This window comes from Protopterus annectens, chromosome 13.part0 (assembly GCF_019279795.1).
Source record: "Protopterus annectens isolate FY-2018-M chromosome 13.part0, PAN1.0, whole genome shotgun sequence".
In the NCBI taxonomy this organism is placed as follows: Eukaryota; Metazoa; Chordata; order Ceratodontiformes; family Protopteridae; genus Protopterus; species Protopterus annectens.
The window spans coordinates 1141993429-1142013690 of NC_056747.1; the positions used below are offsets into that span (position 1 = coordinate 1141993429).

At 39.7% G+C, this 20262-nt stretch overlaps 2 protein-coding genes across 3 annotated transcripts in view; one reads left to right on the forward strand and one right to left on the reverse strand.

The window, feature by feature from the left end:
- Positions 1 to 9536: 9536 nt before the first annotated feature.
- HEXIM1 (HEXIM P-TEFb complex subunit 1) lies at positions 9537 to 11372 on the reverse strand. Its single transcript, XM_044055129.1, has one exon. The coding sequence runs from the start codon at positions 11087 to 11089 to the stop codon at positions 9926 to 9928; it is 1164 nt and encodes a 387-aa protein (XP_043911064.1). The 5' UTR covers positions 11090 to 11372; the 3' UTR covers positions 9537 to 9925.
- A 600-nt stretch (positions 11373 to 11972) lies between these two features.
- The window catches only part of LOC122788159 (protein HEXIM1-like), a 20518-nt gene continuing 12228 nt past the window's right edge, over positions 11973 to 20262 (forward strand). The window contains exons 1-2 of one of the 2 annotated variants that reach the window (XM_044055130.1): positions 11973 to 12082; positions 15869 to 15960. The gene's annotated coding sequence lies outside the window, so the exon portion shown is untranslated. Of the gene's footprint in view, positions 12083 to 12364; positions 12765 to 15868; positions 15961 to 20262 lie in introns of those variants that run through there. The other variant, XM_044055131.1, reaches the window with a different exon arrangement.

Sequence of the window (20262 nt, forward strand, 5' to 3'; positions counted from 1 at the left end):
GGTTAAATGCCAGTAGGAAACCGGGTATAAATGAATACATATCCATTAGCAGCTTCTTGAAAATGAAATCTTATACTATTTAATTGCATTTTTAATATATTTAACATATCAAGCTGGTTTTAACCTATGTATATATCTACCAATGTGTTTTTATACATATTTATATTTATATATATATATATATATATATATATATATATATATATATACACTATTTAAGTTATAGTATTTACTTATTATATATTTATATGTGTGTTTTTACATATTGTTACATATTTATATATACATAATGTTTTAGGCATTTTTAATAAATTAGATAGAGTTTAAAGGATGTTATGTTATTTATTTATTTACATATATATATATATATATATATATATATATATATATTTAATTGAGATGATCTTATAAGAGACATTAGATAAATGATTATTTATTTTTTAGCTTTGGTTATTACACCAATGATATATTGAACAATGCATTTTATTTGGTTTATAAAAATATATTGAATTGCTTCGTTCTTTTATGCCTAACTTGGATAAAAACAACAAGTATGTAATTATTCAATCAACACAGTTTATCTAATTATTGATGCTAATTTCACACAGTATATAATGAACCTGCTCCATATGTTTTTTACTCTGAAGAAACCCAGTATAGAACTGGGTGAAAGCTCTCAGTCTATGTCCGTTTTTTGTATTGTTATATAAAATTAAATTGTTGAGTGATGCAGTGAACTGTGGTGTCTTCATCCGTATTTATTTCTCTTGAAGAGTGTTAGTGAGGGGCTCTGCCTAATGTAGTTAGGAATTTTGTTCCAAAGCATGGACAGTCTCTGTGACAGGAATCTCTCTCCATTCTATTTATTGTTTAGCTCACTAGAGCGAGTGACTTGGATTTCTTTAGGTGGAGCATGTCCATCAATTCTGAGTTGGACATGGCTTTGTAAATCAGGCAGAGATCACCTCTGAGTAAGCGATATGTGACCGAGTACAGCTGGAGGTTTTTCAGTCGGGCTGCATAGTACATATGTTTGAGGCCAGTAATCTCTTGGTGAGGTACTTTTGTAGTCTTTCCAACTGTTGGAAGGGTCTTGTGAGGTACATCCCAAATGGGGCATTGTACTCTATGATGGGTCTGATGAGTGACGAGTAGAGGGGCACTAGAACCTCTTTATTTCTAGATGCGAACCCTTTAGTAATTAGATGGGCTACACAGAAGGATCTCCCAACTACTTTGGCAATATGATTGTCAAAGGAGAGATTACTATCTACCCGGGTCCCCAGATCTCTTATTACCTCTTCTGTATTAAAGGGGCTGCCACCTATGTGGTAATTCATGGGTGTTTTGTTTTTCCCCAAACGGGATGACTATGCATTTTTTGGCATTTATCTTGAGACCATGACTCTGACAGCAGGTGTCTGTCTCAGTAAGGCCCTTTTGGAGAATGTCCATGTCAGCCGGAGAGTCAATTATGACTCCCAGTTTGCAGTCATCTGCGAACTTGGTTAGCCATAGTCCTCCTGTGCTTTCCTGTACTTTATGCCGAACAGTAGAGGTCCCAGGACAGAGCCTTGTGGGACCACTTGTGACTGGTTTAGAGTCAGAAATGGAGCCCGTTATTCTTACCATGTGAGTTCTGTCTGTAAGCCAGTTGGCAACCCATCTTGACACGTTCATAGGCTGGTACTAGGCTATCAGCCCAAGGGCCTATACAAGCCTAGCCATAAAAATTCCCTGGCTATTTCTTCCCACACTATTTACTTCCCTGGACCCCTGTCTAGCAGGGAGACTGACATGATCCCCGGGGTGAATTTCCTTTCTCCCATCCAATCATCAAGGTTCCTTTTGAAGAGGGCCAAAGAGGCACTCTGCTTGACATGTATGGGCAATCTACTCCAGAGTCTGGGGAGTCTTGTGGGACACCACTTGTGACTGGTTTAGAGTCAGACCTGGAGCCCGCTATTCTTACCGTGTGAGTTCTGTCTGTAAGCCAGTTGGCAACCCATCTTGTGACGTAGGGGTTTAAGTTCAGGCTGGTGAGTTTTTCTATAATTCCCGAGTGGGAAATGGTGTCAAAAGCCTTTGCGAAGTCAAGGTAGGCTGTGTGAACTACCTTCCCCTCATCTATGGCCTTGGTGACTGTCTCGAAGAAGTCAACCAGGGTTAGTAGGCATGATCTGCCCTTAACAACGCTGAACTGGGTCAGGTCAAGTGTTTGGAGGTTCCCAATGTCTTTGTTAACGAGTTCCATGATGATGCGCTTCATAGCCTTGCAGACCAGGCTAGTCAGGCTTATGGAGTGATAGTTATCAGGGTCAGCTGTGGCTCCTCCTTTGTGGAGTGAAATAACCATTGCTGTGCGCCATTTTATGGGCACGTAGCCTGTGGAGAGGCTGAGGTTGAACAGTGTGTTTAGGTGGGGGGTTAGTTCATTCTGTAGTTTGTGCAAGACGCAGCCTAGGACACCATCTGGCCCCACTGATGCTGTGCTTTTGGCTATTGAAAGGGCTGTATTCACCTGTGCATCTGTGATTTCCAGGACACTGCACTTTTCCGGTATTGTTGTGGGCCCTTTTGGGGGTGAGAGGGGGGTGAAGTTTGCACTGAATCTATCTGCCAGGATGTTGGCAATAACAGTGGGTTCAGTATATTTTGTGCTATTTTGCACTAGCTCAGAGCACATCTGCGAGTTGCCACTTAGATTCTTGACATAGCTAAAGAAGGCTTTGTGGTTATCTTTCGAATCCTTGGCTATTTTTCTTTTGAAGTTAGCCTTGGAGGATTTTATGAGGGACCTTAGTTTCTTACTGTTACTGATCAGGGATGTCTTTCCTTCTTGGGATTTGCTTTTTTTCTGAGCTAGTTTCCTCCTTCTATTGTATAGCCTGTTTATGGCAGGGGTCCACCAGACTGGTTTCCTTCTCTTAGGGGAGTGAGTCTTGGTTTTGCTAGGGATGGCATGATCCATGCATCCTTGTAAGTGCTCATAGAGTGCATTTGTAAAGGTTCCTGCATCTTGGACACTGTTATCCTTTAGCGTGGGGGCTGTGAAACGTACCACCTCTGTCTTAAGTAAGGTGAAGTTTACTATAGAAAAGTTTTTCACTGTGGTTTCCTTGGTTGGAGGTGGTGGTGTGGTGTGGACATCCTGACTGATTAGTTTATGGTCTGATCTAACCAGTGAAGGGTTGACCTCTAGTGTGGAACACCTGTCGCCCATGTTGGTGATGACCAGGTCCAATATGTTTTCACCTCTGGTAGGGGAGTTTACTAGCTGACCCAGGGCATTTAAGTTGATAAATTCCAGGAAGCGCTGGACCTGGGAGTTTGTACTTGAGTAGTTTTCCCAGTTAATTGTAGGGTAATCGAAATTGCCCAATATCAGGGTGTTCGGTAGGACCTTCATGTTTCCCAGTGTCTCCAGAAAGGCAGAGTGGTGGTCCTGGATCATGGAGGGTGATCTGCAGCAGGCCACAATTTGCATTGCAGATTTGCCTGATGTTAGTTGCACATGGATGATCTCGAAGGTATCATGCTGTGCCACTACCATGGAGGTCTAAGTATCCTTGATGAATATGGATACACCCCCTCCTTTTGTGTTTCGGTCCATGTTCTGTGGCCGAAATGTGTGGTATGAGTTGTACCCCAGTAGTGCTGGGGTGCTCTGTGGAGCCTTAAACCAGGTTTCAGTTACTGCACAGATGTCGACGTTCTCCATACTGAGGAGTGCTTCGAGCGCAAGCATTTTGAGACAAACTCCTGGCACTGAGTAGCATAACCCTCATTTTTTTATTTGTGCTGTTTATGGAGGAGAGTTTGATTTTTGTGCCTTCTCTAAAAAAGGCACTATGGGGGCAGCAAGAGCCCTGTCCAGTATTCAAAAGCCTAGGGGTGACAGGTGCAAGCCGTCTCTTGCGAAGCAATGAGGCTTGTCGAGCATGTCGTCCCAGGCTGACAGACACTGGATCCCCTTTGAATGACACCAGAAGCTTAGCCAATTGTTGAAATTGATCATTTTTTCTTTATCCTGCGGTATCATTCTTGGTGACGGCAGGATGCTACTCAGGGTCAGGCTCATACCCGCCTGGGCTACATGATCAGAGAGCTCTTCCATGTCTCTTTTCATGTAGTCCAGGGAGGTACGTCTCAGGTCATTCACACCAACATGAACAATGACAGAGTCATATTTGTACTTGTTCTGGAGTGTTTGTGTTATGTGGCGGATTCTGGCTCCCGACAGGTAGCTAACAGTAGCTTTCTCCTTGTCCAGCCTAGTGAGTGGGACATGTGCCTGATTATAGAGTCGCCTATTACTAGTGTGTTAGGCATGTTATTTTGCCTTAAGGGCTGTGATTGTGCGGCACACTGACTTTGTGTTTTATGTGCTGTCTGGTTTGTGACAGAAGGTGCAGGTTTTTGGGTGGCTGCTTTGGAGGTCTGTGATGCTTTTGCAGGCTTTTATTTAGAGCCTCCGAGTATGATTTTGTGTATTTATGTGCATTTTTTACCAATGCTCGTTTAGTATGTCTATGTGAGGCTGGAGATGGGGTGCATGTGTTAACCTTCTCCTCATGACTGCCTGTCCCAGTCTTGGGTGGAGAGAGCTTAGCCCCCAATTTAGCCATATAATTGCATCTCTCGCATATGTTAATGCTTTGGGGTAGGAGAGGGTTGCTGGTGTACATGAGGCAGTTGTAACATTGCCTCAGGATACCCAGGTTCACCAGCTGGACTGGAGAGTATACCTGAAATTGCCCTTTGGTCTTGCCTGAATAGTAGGGTGAGCTGCTTGGTTGGTGAGGGGTGAATAATGAGCCTTGCCCTGCTGGGCAATCAAGTGTCGGGGTATATTAGTGCTTGCTATTAGGTCTGAGCAAGCTGGACTGTAGGATACTTTTTAAGTACTTAGGTTGAGAGTTACACTACTTTCAGACTTGGTGGAGCTGGGATAAATTAATCCCTAGCTAACCGGCGCTGCCCGGATGTGCAAAACCGTGCAAACGTGGTTTTTACAGCAGGGAAATGAGAGAGAGAGAGAAATTAGCCCAAAATGGCCTATAAACTACTAACTTCTGGGCTGGAACCACTCCTCCAGGGACAGATGGCTGTTCAAAGCTCCTTCTCTCACGGCTGAATAGAGAAACCTGCCTCTATCCAAGTAAGGTATGGGCAACTCAGAAAATTGTAACACAGCCCTGAATACAGCACTAACCTGAAAACTGGACTATACTAGATTAGAAAGGTGGGAAACAAGGGAAACTTTTTTTTTGAAAAGATAAGGCAAAAACAGTAAAAATACACTTAAAACAGCTTTAGATGACTACAAGCAATCAGAAAAGGCTTTTAAACAAATTACCCAATTAACCAGTAAAAAAATCTCAAAACTGAGCCCTGTTCCTGTAGTCTTCAATCAGACAAGTTCTAACTGCACACCCCTGTCACTGGGGTGCAGGAGAACCTTCTCCAAAAAAGAAGACCTGTATTAGTGCTCAAGTTATACAAACAAAGCTAGATTCAGCAGGTCTGTATCTAGTCTATGGTACAGCAAACAAGGCACACCAATTTCAGTAAGAAACAGTTCAAATATGCAGGCACTATAAGCCTTTAACCAGAAATTCCCAGCTCAGAAGGGCAGAGTCCAGCCTCTCCTCCCACAAAAGTGCAGACAACAAACCTTCTTAATGTAAAATATCTGGCCTGAAGTCCAAGTGCTTAAACCAGAACTAATACACTGTTAGAATAACAGACAATGAGCCTTCAATCAGCAGTTCCCAACTTAGAAGGATGTAAGCTACCTGTCCTGCCACAACAGTGCAGACCACAAACCTTCTTAATGTAAAACAACTGGTCTGAAGCCCAAGTGCTTAAACCAAGAGGCTTAGAATGATAGTTACACCAAGCACTAATAAATACAACAGAGTTCTTTTAAGATGACGCAAAAGCAAAATAAAGTAAGAAGAAACACAAAATACAGTAAAAGCACATGAAAAAAGTGCAACATTTTTTTTTGAGTGAGCAAATGAGATGGGCCCAGGAATATCCAAATGCAAATTTACAAGAGGGGTGGGCAGTTTCAAAGCCACAAAGACTGACACCAAAACAAAAGCAGGGAGGGTGGGTGCAGAACTAACTGAAAAAACAGAGCCACAACTTCCAGCTAGATAGTATTCAATGCAACACAAATAAATCAATTTAAATGTAAAGTAGAATACTGTGATACAGTCCATTTAGAAACACTTATACCTTAATGTACAGTCCAGCTGCATAATTCTCACCTGTACAGATTTTCACAGAATGTCCAGATTTTGGCATCATAAGTTTGGTCTGTTTTTCATAAAAGTGTGGTTTTCTGGCAAATTAGTGATAAATCATTACAGGTTGAAGTTAGAAAATAGAGACATTTGAGTTTCAGACTTCATGTCCTTCAAAATATTCAAGCTAATGCAAAACATCTTATTCTACCAACTTTCTAAGCTTGTAAGAGCACTATTTAAAAATTGCCCCTATTTTTGGGCCTGTGTCCCACTTTTATTTATGGCTTTGTCCAGATTTCTTGATCTAATTGTCCCACTCCCACATACAGTTACACTTGCTACCTATGATACTCTGAGTGAAACACATAAAACATGTATATATATCAGCAGCTGCATGTCTACAGAACAAAGTATGTACTACGTTATATAGAGCAGTTTGCTGTTTCCTTAACAGCAAAAAAAAAAAAAAAAAAAAAAAAACTACAAATTTTGTACCAACTTTCCTTTTAAATCATTTTTTGTAACATGTATTTTCATGTGATTCTCTGGACCATATGTTTGCATGCCAATCCCTGAAAGTTGATTCATGAAGGGAGTTCAGCATATCAATATGGTCCTTATCTGCTGTTAAATATCAGGCTTTATGTGTTAAAATGTTTCAGTGCATGCACTTTTGCATATGCTTTTGAGTCACTGCTACAACAGGTCTACATTTTTGCTCCCAGATTTTTTCTGGGCTAACATTTCATAAACAGCTCAGTGATAATACAAAATTGCATTAGAAAACTTACTTCATAAGGATATTAACAGCTCTTCCTTTTCCCAGGATAAGTTAATACCCAACTTGAAGGAAAAAGAAAAATGACAGTGCAGTGAGACTTGAGAATAATCCCTATATTTGAAACACCACTTAGCTTTGAATTTTTTTTAAATATCAGACACCAAAACTCTCAGAACAGTGCATATCTGAACAGTATATACCACAACCATCTTATTCTGATATTTGACTTTTAAGTCCTGAAATGGCAATTCACAGCCGATATGAAATCGTCCTTCACTTAGAATTGAATGTAATACCTAATAAGGTTAAAAAAGAAATGACAAAAATGGTTGAATTAAGGAAATTCAATGTACTTCTCGCTTAACACAGCCCTGTATTATATAACAAATATTTTCACATAATGTTTTGATTGGTATGTTCTTCAGAACTAATTGCAAACAAGACTACTTTCATTCACTTCCAAGTCTTCTCCAAATAAAAGTCAGTGTTAAAGTTGCTGGAAGGTCAACATCATTTAGGCAAAATTTGGAGAGGAAACTTTTTTCTCTTTATGGCCCATAGGACTTCAAGATTAACTATGCAAGACAAAAATGACTTCCATCTTCTTGTAATGAAGCATGGGCCAGCACCTGACATCATCAAAAGGCACTGCTTTATTTTCAGCCCTCTGCCAAAACTGTGTGTATCCAAAGAACAGGATTGCAAAAAAGGAATATAAACATGTGTACACTGTGAGAGAGTATGTATGTGTGTGTATGTCTATTTATACGACACAATTTATACATACATATATATGGTTTACCTTCAGAACATCGACAGACCATTTAATTGAAACCCATTTCACTGCAACTACTATTTGCAGGAGTTTAAGGCAAATAACAGGGATTTGTTCCCCTCCCCAATGCAGTGCGACCCTGGAGGTAGGATATATATTTGGGGGCAAAGCCCCCTACCTATTTTGGTTTAAAAGAAAATAACACAAAAAGTACAGTATTTATACAAAAATACTTCACCCCCCACATATATATATATATATACATAACTCCAGGGTCGCACTACATTGGGGAGGGGGACACATCCCTGTTATTTGCCTTAAATTCCTGCATTTACTAGTTGCCAGTGAAATAGGTTTCAGCGAAATGGTCTGTCAATGTTCTGAATGTAACCTATATATATATATATATATATATATATATATATATTTACATATGCACATAAATAATGGTTTTAGCAGTTACTGCTCCCCAACCCAGATTTGCTTTCCTTCATTAATATTAAATTGTTGGTGCATGGTAATATGGTAGTACAATGATAAGTGTGCAGGGTTTCCTGAGGATGTGACAATTACTCCTTATGTTGTTACCAGTGTACTCCAAATACTGAAATCTATGCAAGTAAGCTCAATGTAAATAGAGATCTTGCCCCTGCTGAACTTGCATCATATTTGGAAGGAAAACTACTTATCTCCTAACCCTGAGAAAGCAGGCCTGTGAATACTCAGCCCTTTGCTGTCTCAGCAGCCCACTTAGAATTCCAAATGTCGAAACATCACAGCATTATTACAACTCTAAATGTTAACTTTTTATGTTAAAAATTATTTATGATAGTCTTCACTGTTAATATACTCGTTTTCTCAAGTTACCAATTACTTCTATTGACATCAATTATTTTAAGGCATTCATCTTTGCTTACATATAAACTGACCAACACTGCTACCAAGGGAAATCCTTATCAAATGTTGTCACAATAAAAATCTCCCACGATATGATGATCACAGGTCTTGCACACTCAGGATATTAGTTGTATGCACTAAATTTGGACAGCAGGCTAGTTAGCATTACATTCTCCATAAGAATTCTGCATATGCAATTATATACTACACACCTCTCAACTGCACAGATTTTCGCAGAATGTCCACATTTTTGTCTCATATTTTTAGTTCATTTTTCATAAAATTGCGTTTTTGTCAAATTAGTATTAAATCACTGAAAACTTAAGTTGGAAAATAATGGCAAGACTTTTGAGTTTCAGACTTCCTACCCTGTAGAAAATGTATGCTAATGCAAAACCTGTTAGTCTACCAACTTTCTAAGTTTTTAAGGGCAATATTTAACAGTTGTCCCTATTTTGGGGCCTTTGTCCCACTTTTACTTATGACTTTGTCCAGATTTCTTCCTCTAAGAGGTTGAGATGTATGGCACACACAAACATAAGCAACATTTTTCAGCAAATACAGCTCACTGCAGGACAACCATTAGGAAGTAAAACACTTACAGGTAAGAAAGCTGTCACGACAAAAGTGAGCCCTCATACTCTCATATTTGGTATAAACTTTTTTGTCATGGCAAAAAAAATATGAAATCACATAGCTATAACATACAAATCACTTACACCTATTTATGAAACAGCATTCTATTTTCATACCCTCATTATGACTTCCAACAAGTTTCTATTCAGAAATAGGGGGCCTAATTGCAGTATTAAGAAACATACAAGAGTTACTTTACAAATACTTAAATTTATTTGCACAGTTTAAAGGTTTCCCTTTGAAATATGTCCATGTTACATCTTACTGTACATTTTAAAACAAGAATGACACCAGATGGAGTTTGACTTAGTTTTAGCTAAAGCAGACATACAGAAACTGTCAAAATAGACACACAGAAAAATGTTTACCTTGTCTGAAGCAAGTATGAAAGCAAATCTTCACTGCAAGAGGAACAGAAGAAAATGTCACATATAACATCCAAAGTACACAAGGCTGCTGTGTCAAAAGAAGTTCATAAATGACCTCTTATTTTACATATATAACATTTTACATTTTGGTACTCTTAAGTCTGCAACCAAATTCTCCTGTTACTTAAGCATTTTTTTAATGGTTAAGTTCTCAGTGCTTAACATCTACATTTCTGCTTCTCCTTTCCTGATATCCTCCCAAGTCTCCACTTTTACCAAGCAGTTTGCACTCCAACCTATACCTCAGTCTGTTGTTCTCTTCCTCCAGCTTGGAAAGGCTCCTTTCCAGCTCTAAGTGCTCCCTGATTAGTTCTTGCTTGGTCATGTTTTCAAGCCTCTCTGCATGGTACTTCTCAAAGGTCTCAAAAAAGTCTTTCTGATGAAATTCAACACCATTACCACTCACTCCATCACTACTGAGACTGTCTTCTTCTTCAAATAGGTATTCCTCATCACTACTATCGTAAGAATTTACAGCAAGTTTCTTTGGGAGGTCAGGCTTCAGATCAGGCTCCTGGTGTTCATGCTCTGCCATAAGAAACTGAGTGGTGTTGTAAGGAGCAACAGGGAGCCCTTTGGCAAACATCTCAGCTCTCACCTTAAAAGCCCGCAAGCTTTCCTTCTCTTCTAACTGTTGTTTTTCTTCCCAAGACAATTTGAAATAAGGCTTCCAACGTCTTTTCTTTTTTGAAGGGCCTCTCCTATGTTTTTTCTTGCCAATTTGCCTCTCTTGCCATTCCTGTACATCCACAGTACCAGGTTCGTTGTTAGAGCCACAATCAAAGGCCTTGTAGTGTTTGGCTTCATTTGATTCATTCAGTTCTTTTTCCATGGAGTGATCACCCTGCCAATCCTCACTTTCACTTAATTTGTTCAGTCCTTTCTCCTTGGAGTAGCTGCTTTGCCAAAAGAGAGTTCCATTTGATCTGTTCATTTCTTCCTCTGTGTACTGTTTGTCCTGCCACCCCCCAGTTTCATTGGTTTGGTTTAGTTCTGTCCCCATGGACTGGTTGGTTTGCCTGTCAGAGTCACTGCCAACTGTGCCATAGCAATCATATCTATGACACACGCCACCTTCTTCTGCAGGACCACGAAGATCTTCTTTGCTGCACACCTCCTTAATCTTATCTCCTTCCTCAGAAGACATGTAGTCCTGCTGCTCCCTATCTCTTGACTGCCACCTGTAGTTTGACTCCCACTTACACTTCTCGTTCCCATTGGCTGGAGAATGCTCCGAAACTGACCATAATATAGCAAGGGAGTTTGAACTGTGCTGCTGCCCGGAGTACTCCGACATGCCTGGCTCTGTTGACATTTTTTGACGTAGGTAGTCTATGTCTTAATAGGCTGGTGAAATCGTTTCCTTTCTAACCACTACAGATCAGTTCAACTCTTCTAACATACTCCCCGTGGAAACACATTATGGGCAAAACAAAAAAAAATCATAAACTAAACATTTGTGACACAGCAGCACCGTTCAAAAGTCTTCATCCGGTTGGTTAATAACCTACTGCTCAAATTGAATTTAGAAACAATTCCTACCCAAATATAATGCTTATACTACAGGCGACACAACCCCCCAACTGCTGCTTCTCTAAGCGTTCAGCTCGGTTTTATACGGGTGCGCTAGTTTACAGTATACGCGTGTTCACGTTTTCAAATACGTTCTTGGGGCTCATGGGACAGGTAGTCTTAATGTTGTAACATATTTTCTATGAACTGCGTACCACCGCGAAAAACGATGTGGAGCAAAATTAAACATGAAACTGGTACTTTTTTATTTTCAGATGCAAATGAAGTATAAAAAAGTCCAGTATGGACGCCATGTTATAAACGTATCTTAGCTTCTTGTAAAACTCACACATTTACTTCAGGTTATACAACTAACGCACATATCTTACAGCTAATTCAGAAAAATCAGAGAATATGAAATACACAAACGTGCTTTTACTTATGTTAATAAACAAAACTATTTTCTAATTCGGTAGGCGGGAATAATGTATGTGGAAAAAGATTGACGTAGTCGATACCAAATCAAAAATAACTGAGTAGGCGCCCTCGCTCATTATTCTGGGATATGGAGTTTTTAATTAATTCCCATTGCTTTAAACAAGGGGTATGTACCGCTCAAAAGACTATTAGTCCCATATGCGCTTGCTCTCTATTTTCATGTTCGTTTTTTTTTTCTTTCTCATTTAGCCGCGCCTCCCCTAGGTTTGTTGGGGGCGGTAGAAATGGGAATAGTAAAAACACTTTTATCAGAGGCGGTAGTCGTGGAGGTTCTTCAAGTAGTAGGAACGTATACTGGGTAGAGTACATACACATTATTTATTTTTGCAATTTTTATATGCATTTAAATTAAAACTCACTGCTTAATACTAGCAAATCATGCATTAATTTCGATTAGGAACGGAAGCTTGAACGTTTTTTTGTTAAACATCGGATTGAGGGGGGTGCAATACTCGCAATTCGTCTTTAAATGGTAGGGGCGCTGTAGTGAGTTGAGGCGTTAGTTGTTGGTACTTGATACTGAATTATTAAGTCCAGTGAGTCAAGTATGGGAGTCGTGGATCACAATCCTAGTTCTTGTTGTTGTATGGGGTGTTGATTTATTTTCCTTTTGAACGCTTGATCGCCTGACTCGTGAATTGGTCACTCTTTATAAGCTGGACTTTGTGTGTATGTGTAGCTGAGAGACGTGGACATTTGAGAAATAAGCTTACCTGAGCTTCCTGATGAGGAACATCTGTAGATATTTTAACATTTTTAAAATGACATAGACGATTTTGTCTTAATAAGTAAAAAATTATAAGCGTTGTGAAATAGTTGGTAGTGTTCACACAACTCGTGTGTAAAGTTCTGGAGTAAGCTGTGATTATAATACATTTTGCTGATTCCACGTGAAGAATGTTTTGAGTATGGAATTTGTAAGAAAATTAAATCTTTGGTGACATGCTCTTGTTTTGTGTTGTCAAACATCTGAACTTCAGGTATAATGTATTAAAGAGTTGAAAGTTGTTACAGACCTCTGAGGTTTCTGTTCCTTATTTTGTCATGATTTATAAGTAATGCGTCTTTTTGAATGTTTGGATCACCGTAGTCCTGATGCTACTTATTTATTCTGTTGACTTTTGATGTTATGCGAAGGGGTGATCTTTTATTAAAGGAAAATGCAGTTTATTATTTAATCTTGTGTTGATCTGTGCTTCTTGTGTTGATCTGTGCAGTGTATTGTATGTAACCCCAAGTAATTTGTATTGGGGACTACCGGATGACAGTGTTTCACAGTACGCTTTACCTTGCTTAGCATAATTGGGGATACTCAGTTATGACACCTTACCCCGACTTTATTAATCTGTGGTGTGGCTGCATAGTCTGATTCCTGATGACTGACAAACAAGTAGGCATGTCTCTGGTCTGTAGGAAATCAAGGTAGACAGGTGTACTGATCCTCCCAAATCTAAGATGTGTAGATAATTTTAAAATGAGCAGAGACAGCCTTACAGATTTAAATGTGATGTTCAGTGCCCTACTAATATAACACTTGAGGGGGTTGTACCAACCCCTTATTGGGCATAGCCATTCCACAGACTACACTGATGGCTGGGCTTAAGGGAATATGCGTGTGTGGTTTGCTACTGCAGACCCTGTGGGGAGCTTTAAGACAATGTAAATTAGGAGCCTTTACAGGAAGGTGTCACTGAGGATAATACATTAGGACAGCTCCTTTTGGGGTAGATATGTTGTAGTTAATGTACTCCACAATTTTTTGAGCTATGGAATGTGCTGTTAGTAAGAGGGGAATAGGAGACCGGCGCCCTTTTTCCCTTCATCACTTTCCAAAACTTGTAAGGAGTGGGGGCTAAGGGGGGTTATTAGCCCAGCCCCTTTATTAACTCCTTAAGCTTTGGAAGCCACATAGCAAAGGTTTCAGCAGTGTCTTGTTGTATATCCCTTAGTTTTGATTCTCACAACCAAGTTAAGAAGGGTTAGATGTATTAAAACACAGAATTGTAGGATCCTATAAAGGTCAAGACTACTGAGACTTGTGACCATTACACTTTGCTCGTTCCTACCGTAGACTATACCTCCCTCTTTCAAGGTGGGCTAGGCCTGTCAAGCCTGAAGTGAATTTATGAGTACCCATCCAGTTGTCTGGGTCCCACTTGAAGGAATATAGTGTGTGTTTTATCTGCGGGGGTGGGGGTTATTGCAGAGGTAAGGCAGACAAATCTTTCAACTTTTGTTTTATTGATCTGCCGAAACTTATTTTGTGAAATTTCCTTCAGTGTGGGGTTATGACTCTTTTTTTTCATGTTTTGTTCAAGCTTGTTTACTGAAAGATGTGTTCTACGTTTTTTTTCTCTGTACCTATGAGGGCTTAAAATTTTGTATTCTATATGCATCTCTGAGATTGCAGATCCTTGGTAAGAGACTGTGCCTAAGGATTGGGAAGATGCAAGCAAGGGTGGGTGAAGTCCCCCACTTACAGGATATATGATGAGAGACTTGGTTTGAATTTGTGTGCTGTTTATCACATTTAACTCAACTGCATATCTGTTTTGTGTGTTTGTAATTTGCTGTTCTATTCAGTGCTTCTACCTACTATCTTATGAAATCGACCAGCAAGGAAGACTGTCTCTCCGTTGTTGAGGCAGGAGGGTGGCACAGGTGTACAGTGTCTTAGAAGAAAATAATTAAGGAAGGGTGACCTAATGGTTAAGGTGTTTGCCTTACAAACTCAAGGTGTGGGGTTTGAGTCTCACAAGGGATAACTGGCTAGGCTTAAAATAGTTTGCAAGGGCAGTTAGCCTAGTACTAACCTATAACCTATGAGTACCAGAATGCTTCACCCCAACCTCCATTTGGTAAGAAGGAAAGGACTTTGCTGAACTGCAAAAACATAGAGTTCATTCAGATAAGAGGTCATGGCTAGGTCCAAAGATGTAGTTTTAGACCAAAATAGCTGCTATTACAAATGCTGCAGAACTGGCATTGTGTGTTGGCAACAGGAGGTAAATACAAGCTACAGTGAAGTTGTGTACCATTTCAAGATTCCTAGGTAGCTGGAATTGCAGCAATCATACAGGGAGGGTCCCGGGCTGCCCACACCATCAAAGGATCCTGTAGTAGTAGTAGGACATGCCTGATCTGGGTTATATTTCTTAGTTGTAGGCGTGACTGTTTACTTAGGCTGACACACACATCAGATGATTATGAAGGACAGCACTGATGTCTTTCACTTTTCTTACAAAGTCCATCGTTATGTTAAGGGCTGAGTAGTGTAGTTTATGTATAGTCAAGACCTATGTCCTTTAGCTGTTGAGAGTCAGATGATTTCTAAGTTGTCTGTGGGGGAGTTTGCAGTAGGTCTGTCCCCAGTAGAGATGTGGTTGTTTACCAACTAAATGAGTCCACCCACAGAAAGCATTGTGGAATGCCATAAGTAAAGAGAGAGGAAGATATAAGAGTTTACCGCAGATTATGTTGTGATAAGTAGGATACATTCCATTTGGAGACACTACAAGAAATCCGTCTAGATGAGTGGGCCATTTTTTTTCCAGGTAATGAGATGATATGGAGCTGCATTTTGCATGAAAAGTACCTATTTTATGACACGTGGACTTCTTTGTTATATTTTGGGGAGATTTTAGGAGTGAATGAATCTGTTGGAGTCTAAAAAAACAACAAAACGTTTTTGGATGCTGACCCAAACTGAATCAGTATTTTGAAACAAAATGGCGTGTGTGATTTTCTGGTCAATGTACATGCAGTAGTGCCTGCTCTGTATCCATTTCAGAGCTGTGCAGTTCCAAGGCCACATTCCAGAATTACTGTCTTTTGTTCAGTACACCTTTGTTACTGTACTTTCTGTGTAGGAATAGTAATGCTGTCATTAGCACTATCTTAATGTTATTGGACAGCACATTTAACAGCTATTTCAGCCGCATCTTGTAATGTATATTAGTTCTTATCTGAAAATGCCTGCATTCATTAAGTGCTTTGCCATTAATATTTTTTTTCTTTTTGTTTTTAAACTGTCTGCATTCATTAAGTGCTTTGCTGTTAATATTATTTTTCTTTGTTTTTGCAGGGAAAAAAATCTGAGAAGCTCAAATGTAGTTATGGACTTCATATGTAAAATCACAAACAAATGACGGAGAGGAAAGATTTTTATCAGAAATGGTAATGTGTATCAAGCAGCTGTTTAAATAACTAGTCTTCTGTGGAATAAAACTTGCATATTGTTATATAGATATGTAAAACTGTATTAAAAAATGTCCTTTCCTTTGTGACATCTAACTGGGAAGAACGGTCAAAAAGTTAAAGTAGGCACGATCTACTTAGATTTTCATTCATAAACATACATTCATGCTTTCATTTCAAAGTACGGATCTTGATATTTTCACTACAGTGTAGCAGTAAATAGAATGCAGCCTTTCTAACTATGCCTTTTGTCCCCAATCTCCTTTGGTAAAAGTTGGCTTTTGTCGGTGTAACTTCCATTTGGTCTTGTGTTCCTCATGCTCAGTTTCTGGCTTAGCTCTGCCATCTAAACACTGATCATGTGTTCATTTCAGTGCAAATGTTTTGCCAAGTGATATTAAGTGCAACTTGGACAATTGGATGGGAAACCGGAAATTCATCCCTGGTTTGGCACCTATGTCTCTAATGGACACGGGTAACCTGTAAATGGTTTATCTCCTAAGCCCATGCTTACACTTATCAAGGGTATCAGAACTTGTCAGAGATTTAACATGTGGCATGCCCATTGTAGCTAGCCTATCTACTGTGACTCTAGTCTAGTCTTGGGTTACCCTCTAGTTACTCCATAACATCCAAGTGTCAATTCCAAGGCTTAATGTATGGACAGTCTGTTGTAATGGGTATAAATGCTGTAATGGAACTGAAAACCACTCTGTAAGGTCCATTAATATACAAGTAGTGCAGAAGGAGTTTAAAAAGAAAAGTTTTCGGTATCCTGGAGGAGTGACCTGATGAATAACTTTAACTACAAAAGCATAGAACCAAGCTTTGATGCAAAATAAGGATGCTATTGGTCAATTGTATAAATAAGAGGCCACACTGTTGTGACAGCTTTTGATTTACATGTGGTCAGAATAATCAAGGAAGCAGAAGATGGTGTTATGGTGGTAATTTATGAGGGATGTTGTCAGATTTCTTTATCAACCTCTGGGAGGAGTTTTGTCTGGAATATTGTAGTTTAGATCTGGAATTCTCATTTTCACAGTCCAGGGAGGTGTCATAAATAGTGTGGGATCTGCATCAAGAAATATTGAAAGATTTTGTGTTTACACTTGAGGCGAAGAACAAAGTAGTGTCTTGCAAGTTTCAGAACAACTGAAAATATTTTTTTCTGCAACCTAAATTTAGTGTAGATAACATACTTGTCAGTAAAGATGCACTTGGAAATAAGTTGTTTCAGGATCTGTAATACCACTGTATCTGCACTTTATATGTGCATTTGCATCTGTGCACTGGCACCTGCATAGTAAACAGTTATTTAACTCGCATGTAGTTCCATTGTTTATTTTAAGAAAGCTCATGGAAGTAAAGTGAAATGTTTGTTGCTCTTTGATGTATACACACCCGTGTGTGAGTGTAGGTTTATACAAGACTCTTCACCTTGTCAGTTTACCAAGATAATAATTAATACCAGACTCCAACTCAGTTTTGGCCCATTTCTGTAAGTGCTAGAGGGGGACAGATAGGGGGTGTACTTCAGATTGCTCACCAAGTCGTCTAGTCTCTGCAAATATCTATCCCACCAGCAAGTCTTATGTTTCAGTGGTAGTTAAGGCATGTTGAGCAGGTGTTTAGGGTGGCATTAATTTTTTAAGCATTTAGGAGGTTTAAGACTCGAGCTTCTGAGGTTGTGAAGGCAAGGCATAGATCTCCTCTCAGTAGTTGGGTGAATACTTAAAGCAGTGGGAGCTCTTTAAGGTGGTCAAAGTAACCCAGAGAAGACGTGCTGTTGAGTCAACCCTGTCCCTTTTTGTAAAGGAAATGTTGTGGTGTCTCAAGCTAGGTATTTTTACACCAACAGGAGCATTGTATTTTATTATTGGTCTTATAAGGGAGGAGTAGAGGAAGGCTCTAGAAGACATGCCCTTGGCGATTAGTCTAGCTATATAAAGAATTTCCTAACAGTGGTCACATGATGGGCAAAGGATAGTTCATTGTCAGCGAAAGTTCCAAGTCCCTAATAAGTCAGTTTTTTGGGAAAGATGTGTCTGTTGTGTGATAGGAACAGGAGTGCCCAGGTTTGCCAGAGGACACAGTGCTGCATTTTTTGTTAGTATGAGTAAATAGATAGCTGGGGTGTTTTTGACAGCTCCAAGTTTGCAGTCATTGGCAAACTTTGTCACACAGGCCTGTAATGTCGGTGAAGCAGAGACCAAAGAGGAGTGGTCCCAGTACTGATATTGGAGGGACACCCCTAGTAAATACTCTTAGTTGAGAGTGTGCCTGCAACACTAATAGACTGGGTTCTGTTGATGAGCCAGTTTGCTGTCCATCAGGTAGTGTAGGGGTTTATATTTAATGATCCTGGAGTGTGGAATTTGGCCAAGTACAGGTATGTCATTTGAAATCATTTGCCCGAGTCTGATGCCTTGTTGACTTGTTCAAAAACATCCACTAGATTTAAGAGGCAGGATCTGCCATTAAGAAATCCATATTGGTTAGTGCCCAAGGTTTGAAGGCTGCCTATGTCCTTCTCTTTGAGGTCCATAATAATGATCTCAGTTGCCTTTTAGCTAAGGTGGTGAGGCTGATAGGTATGTAGCTGCCCAATGTTTGTCATGGGTCCCTCTTAGTAGAGTGGAATGGCTACAGTACTCCATAATTCTGGCATGAATGCAGTGGAGAGGCTGAGATTGATTTAGATGTAGTAAATATTCAGCCAGGCAGCGTTTGGCGCTGACAAGAAGACAACCTTGCCAACTGTCAGGGCCCATGGAGCTAATGTGTTTAGACTTTTTGAGAACACTTGCGACTTGCTCAGAGGTGCTTTGGGGTGGCTATGCATGCTAATATGCTTTGAGTAATTTGGGGAAGATGGAGGGGTAAAGTTTGAGGTGATGTCCACTAATATGTAGGCTGTGTCCTCAGGGGTAGTGTGTGTTATTTTATATTAACTCAAGGTATTGATGATTGTTAAGTAATGTATAAAAGTGTATATGTAGGGGTGTGTGTGTGATCATACAAACTTTGGGGGATCTGGTTCATAGGTAGGTACTAGGCTATCGGCCCAAGGGCCTACGCAAGCCTAGCCAGCAAGGTACCATAGCTTACGCCACCCAAGGAAGTTACTTTCCTGTGCTACTGCCCAGCAGAGACAGATAAGTGATCCCCGGGGTGTATTTCCTATTTCCCATCCACTCATCAAGATTTTTCTTGAAGAGTGCTAATGAAGAACTTTGCTTGACATAGATGGTTAGCTTGTTCCAGACTATAGGAAATCTCTGGGACAGGAATCTATCCCTCCAGCGTGTCCTGTTTATTGTGGTGACAAGGTTTAGGTCCCTAGAGCGTGTAGCTCGGAGGGGATTGGGATTTCTTTAGGTGTAGCATGTCCAACTGCTCTGGGTTTGACATAGCTTTATATGTTAGGCAGAGATCACCTCAAGAGTAGGCGATATGCTGTGGAGTAAAGCTGGAGTTTTTTGAGGTGGTCAGTGCTTGATACATGACTGATGAGTGGCTGAACCACGCAAAGCAACCTTCCTAATCTTGCAATGTAAGATACTTCATGCTTTGCAAAAAAAAAACGCCCCATTGCTATGTACAAATGGGTTTTTCTTTTGTTTTTATAGGTTAGAGCAGTGTTTCTTGTTAGATGGGCTATTTTAATAGTCTTAACCTTCTATTCTTCTGAATAAGGCTTTAGATGTGCTTAGGGTTTTTATGAATGGAGTGCCGTGATGGTTGGTTTTGTATTGTAGTTCTATAGTATTTTTAAGTTTTATATTTGTGGTGTATTTAGTGGTGTAGTGTGGGTTCTGAAATGATTTGTTAGTTTTATTATGCTTTTTAATTCTAGAGTGAATGAAGTTCATTTTTAGAGGTTTGATTTATCTGGGCATTGGTTTTGGGGTGTTGCTTGTGTATTTTGTGTCTTTTACTCTAAAATGTATGAAAATGGTATTTTTTTATTTTGTTTTGTTTTGTTTTTTCCCTTTTGAAGTACATTTAGATTTGGAATTGGGCAGCTTTGTTTAGCAGGTTAGAATGTTTGGAGTCGTGGGTTTCTGTTCTGCAAGTGTAGTGTGTAAATATCAGTTTTTAGCAGATAGTGTATGTGGAAGTTTACAGAAGTTTTTTATAGTGTTGAATGTATGCCAAGCCTGTATATAAACTTTCGAAGTGCCAAGAGTGTAGATAAGCAAAAATATATATACATTGTACCAGTTGCATGCTGTTAACTTGCCTGTTATTGGAGGTCCACTATTACTAGTGGAAAAA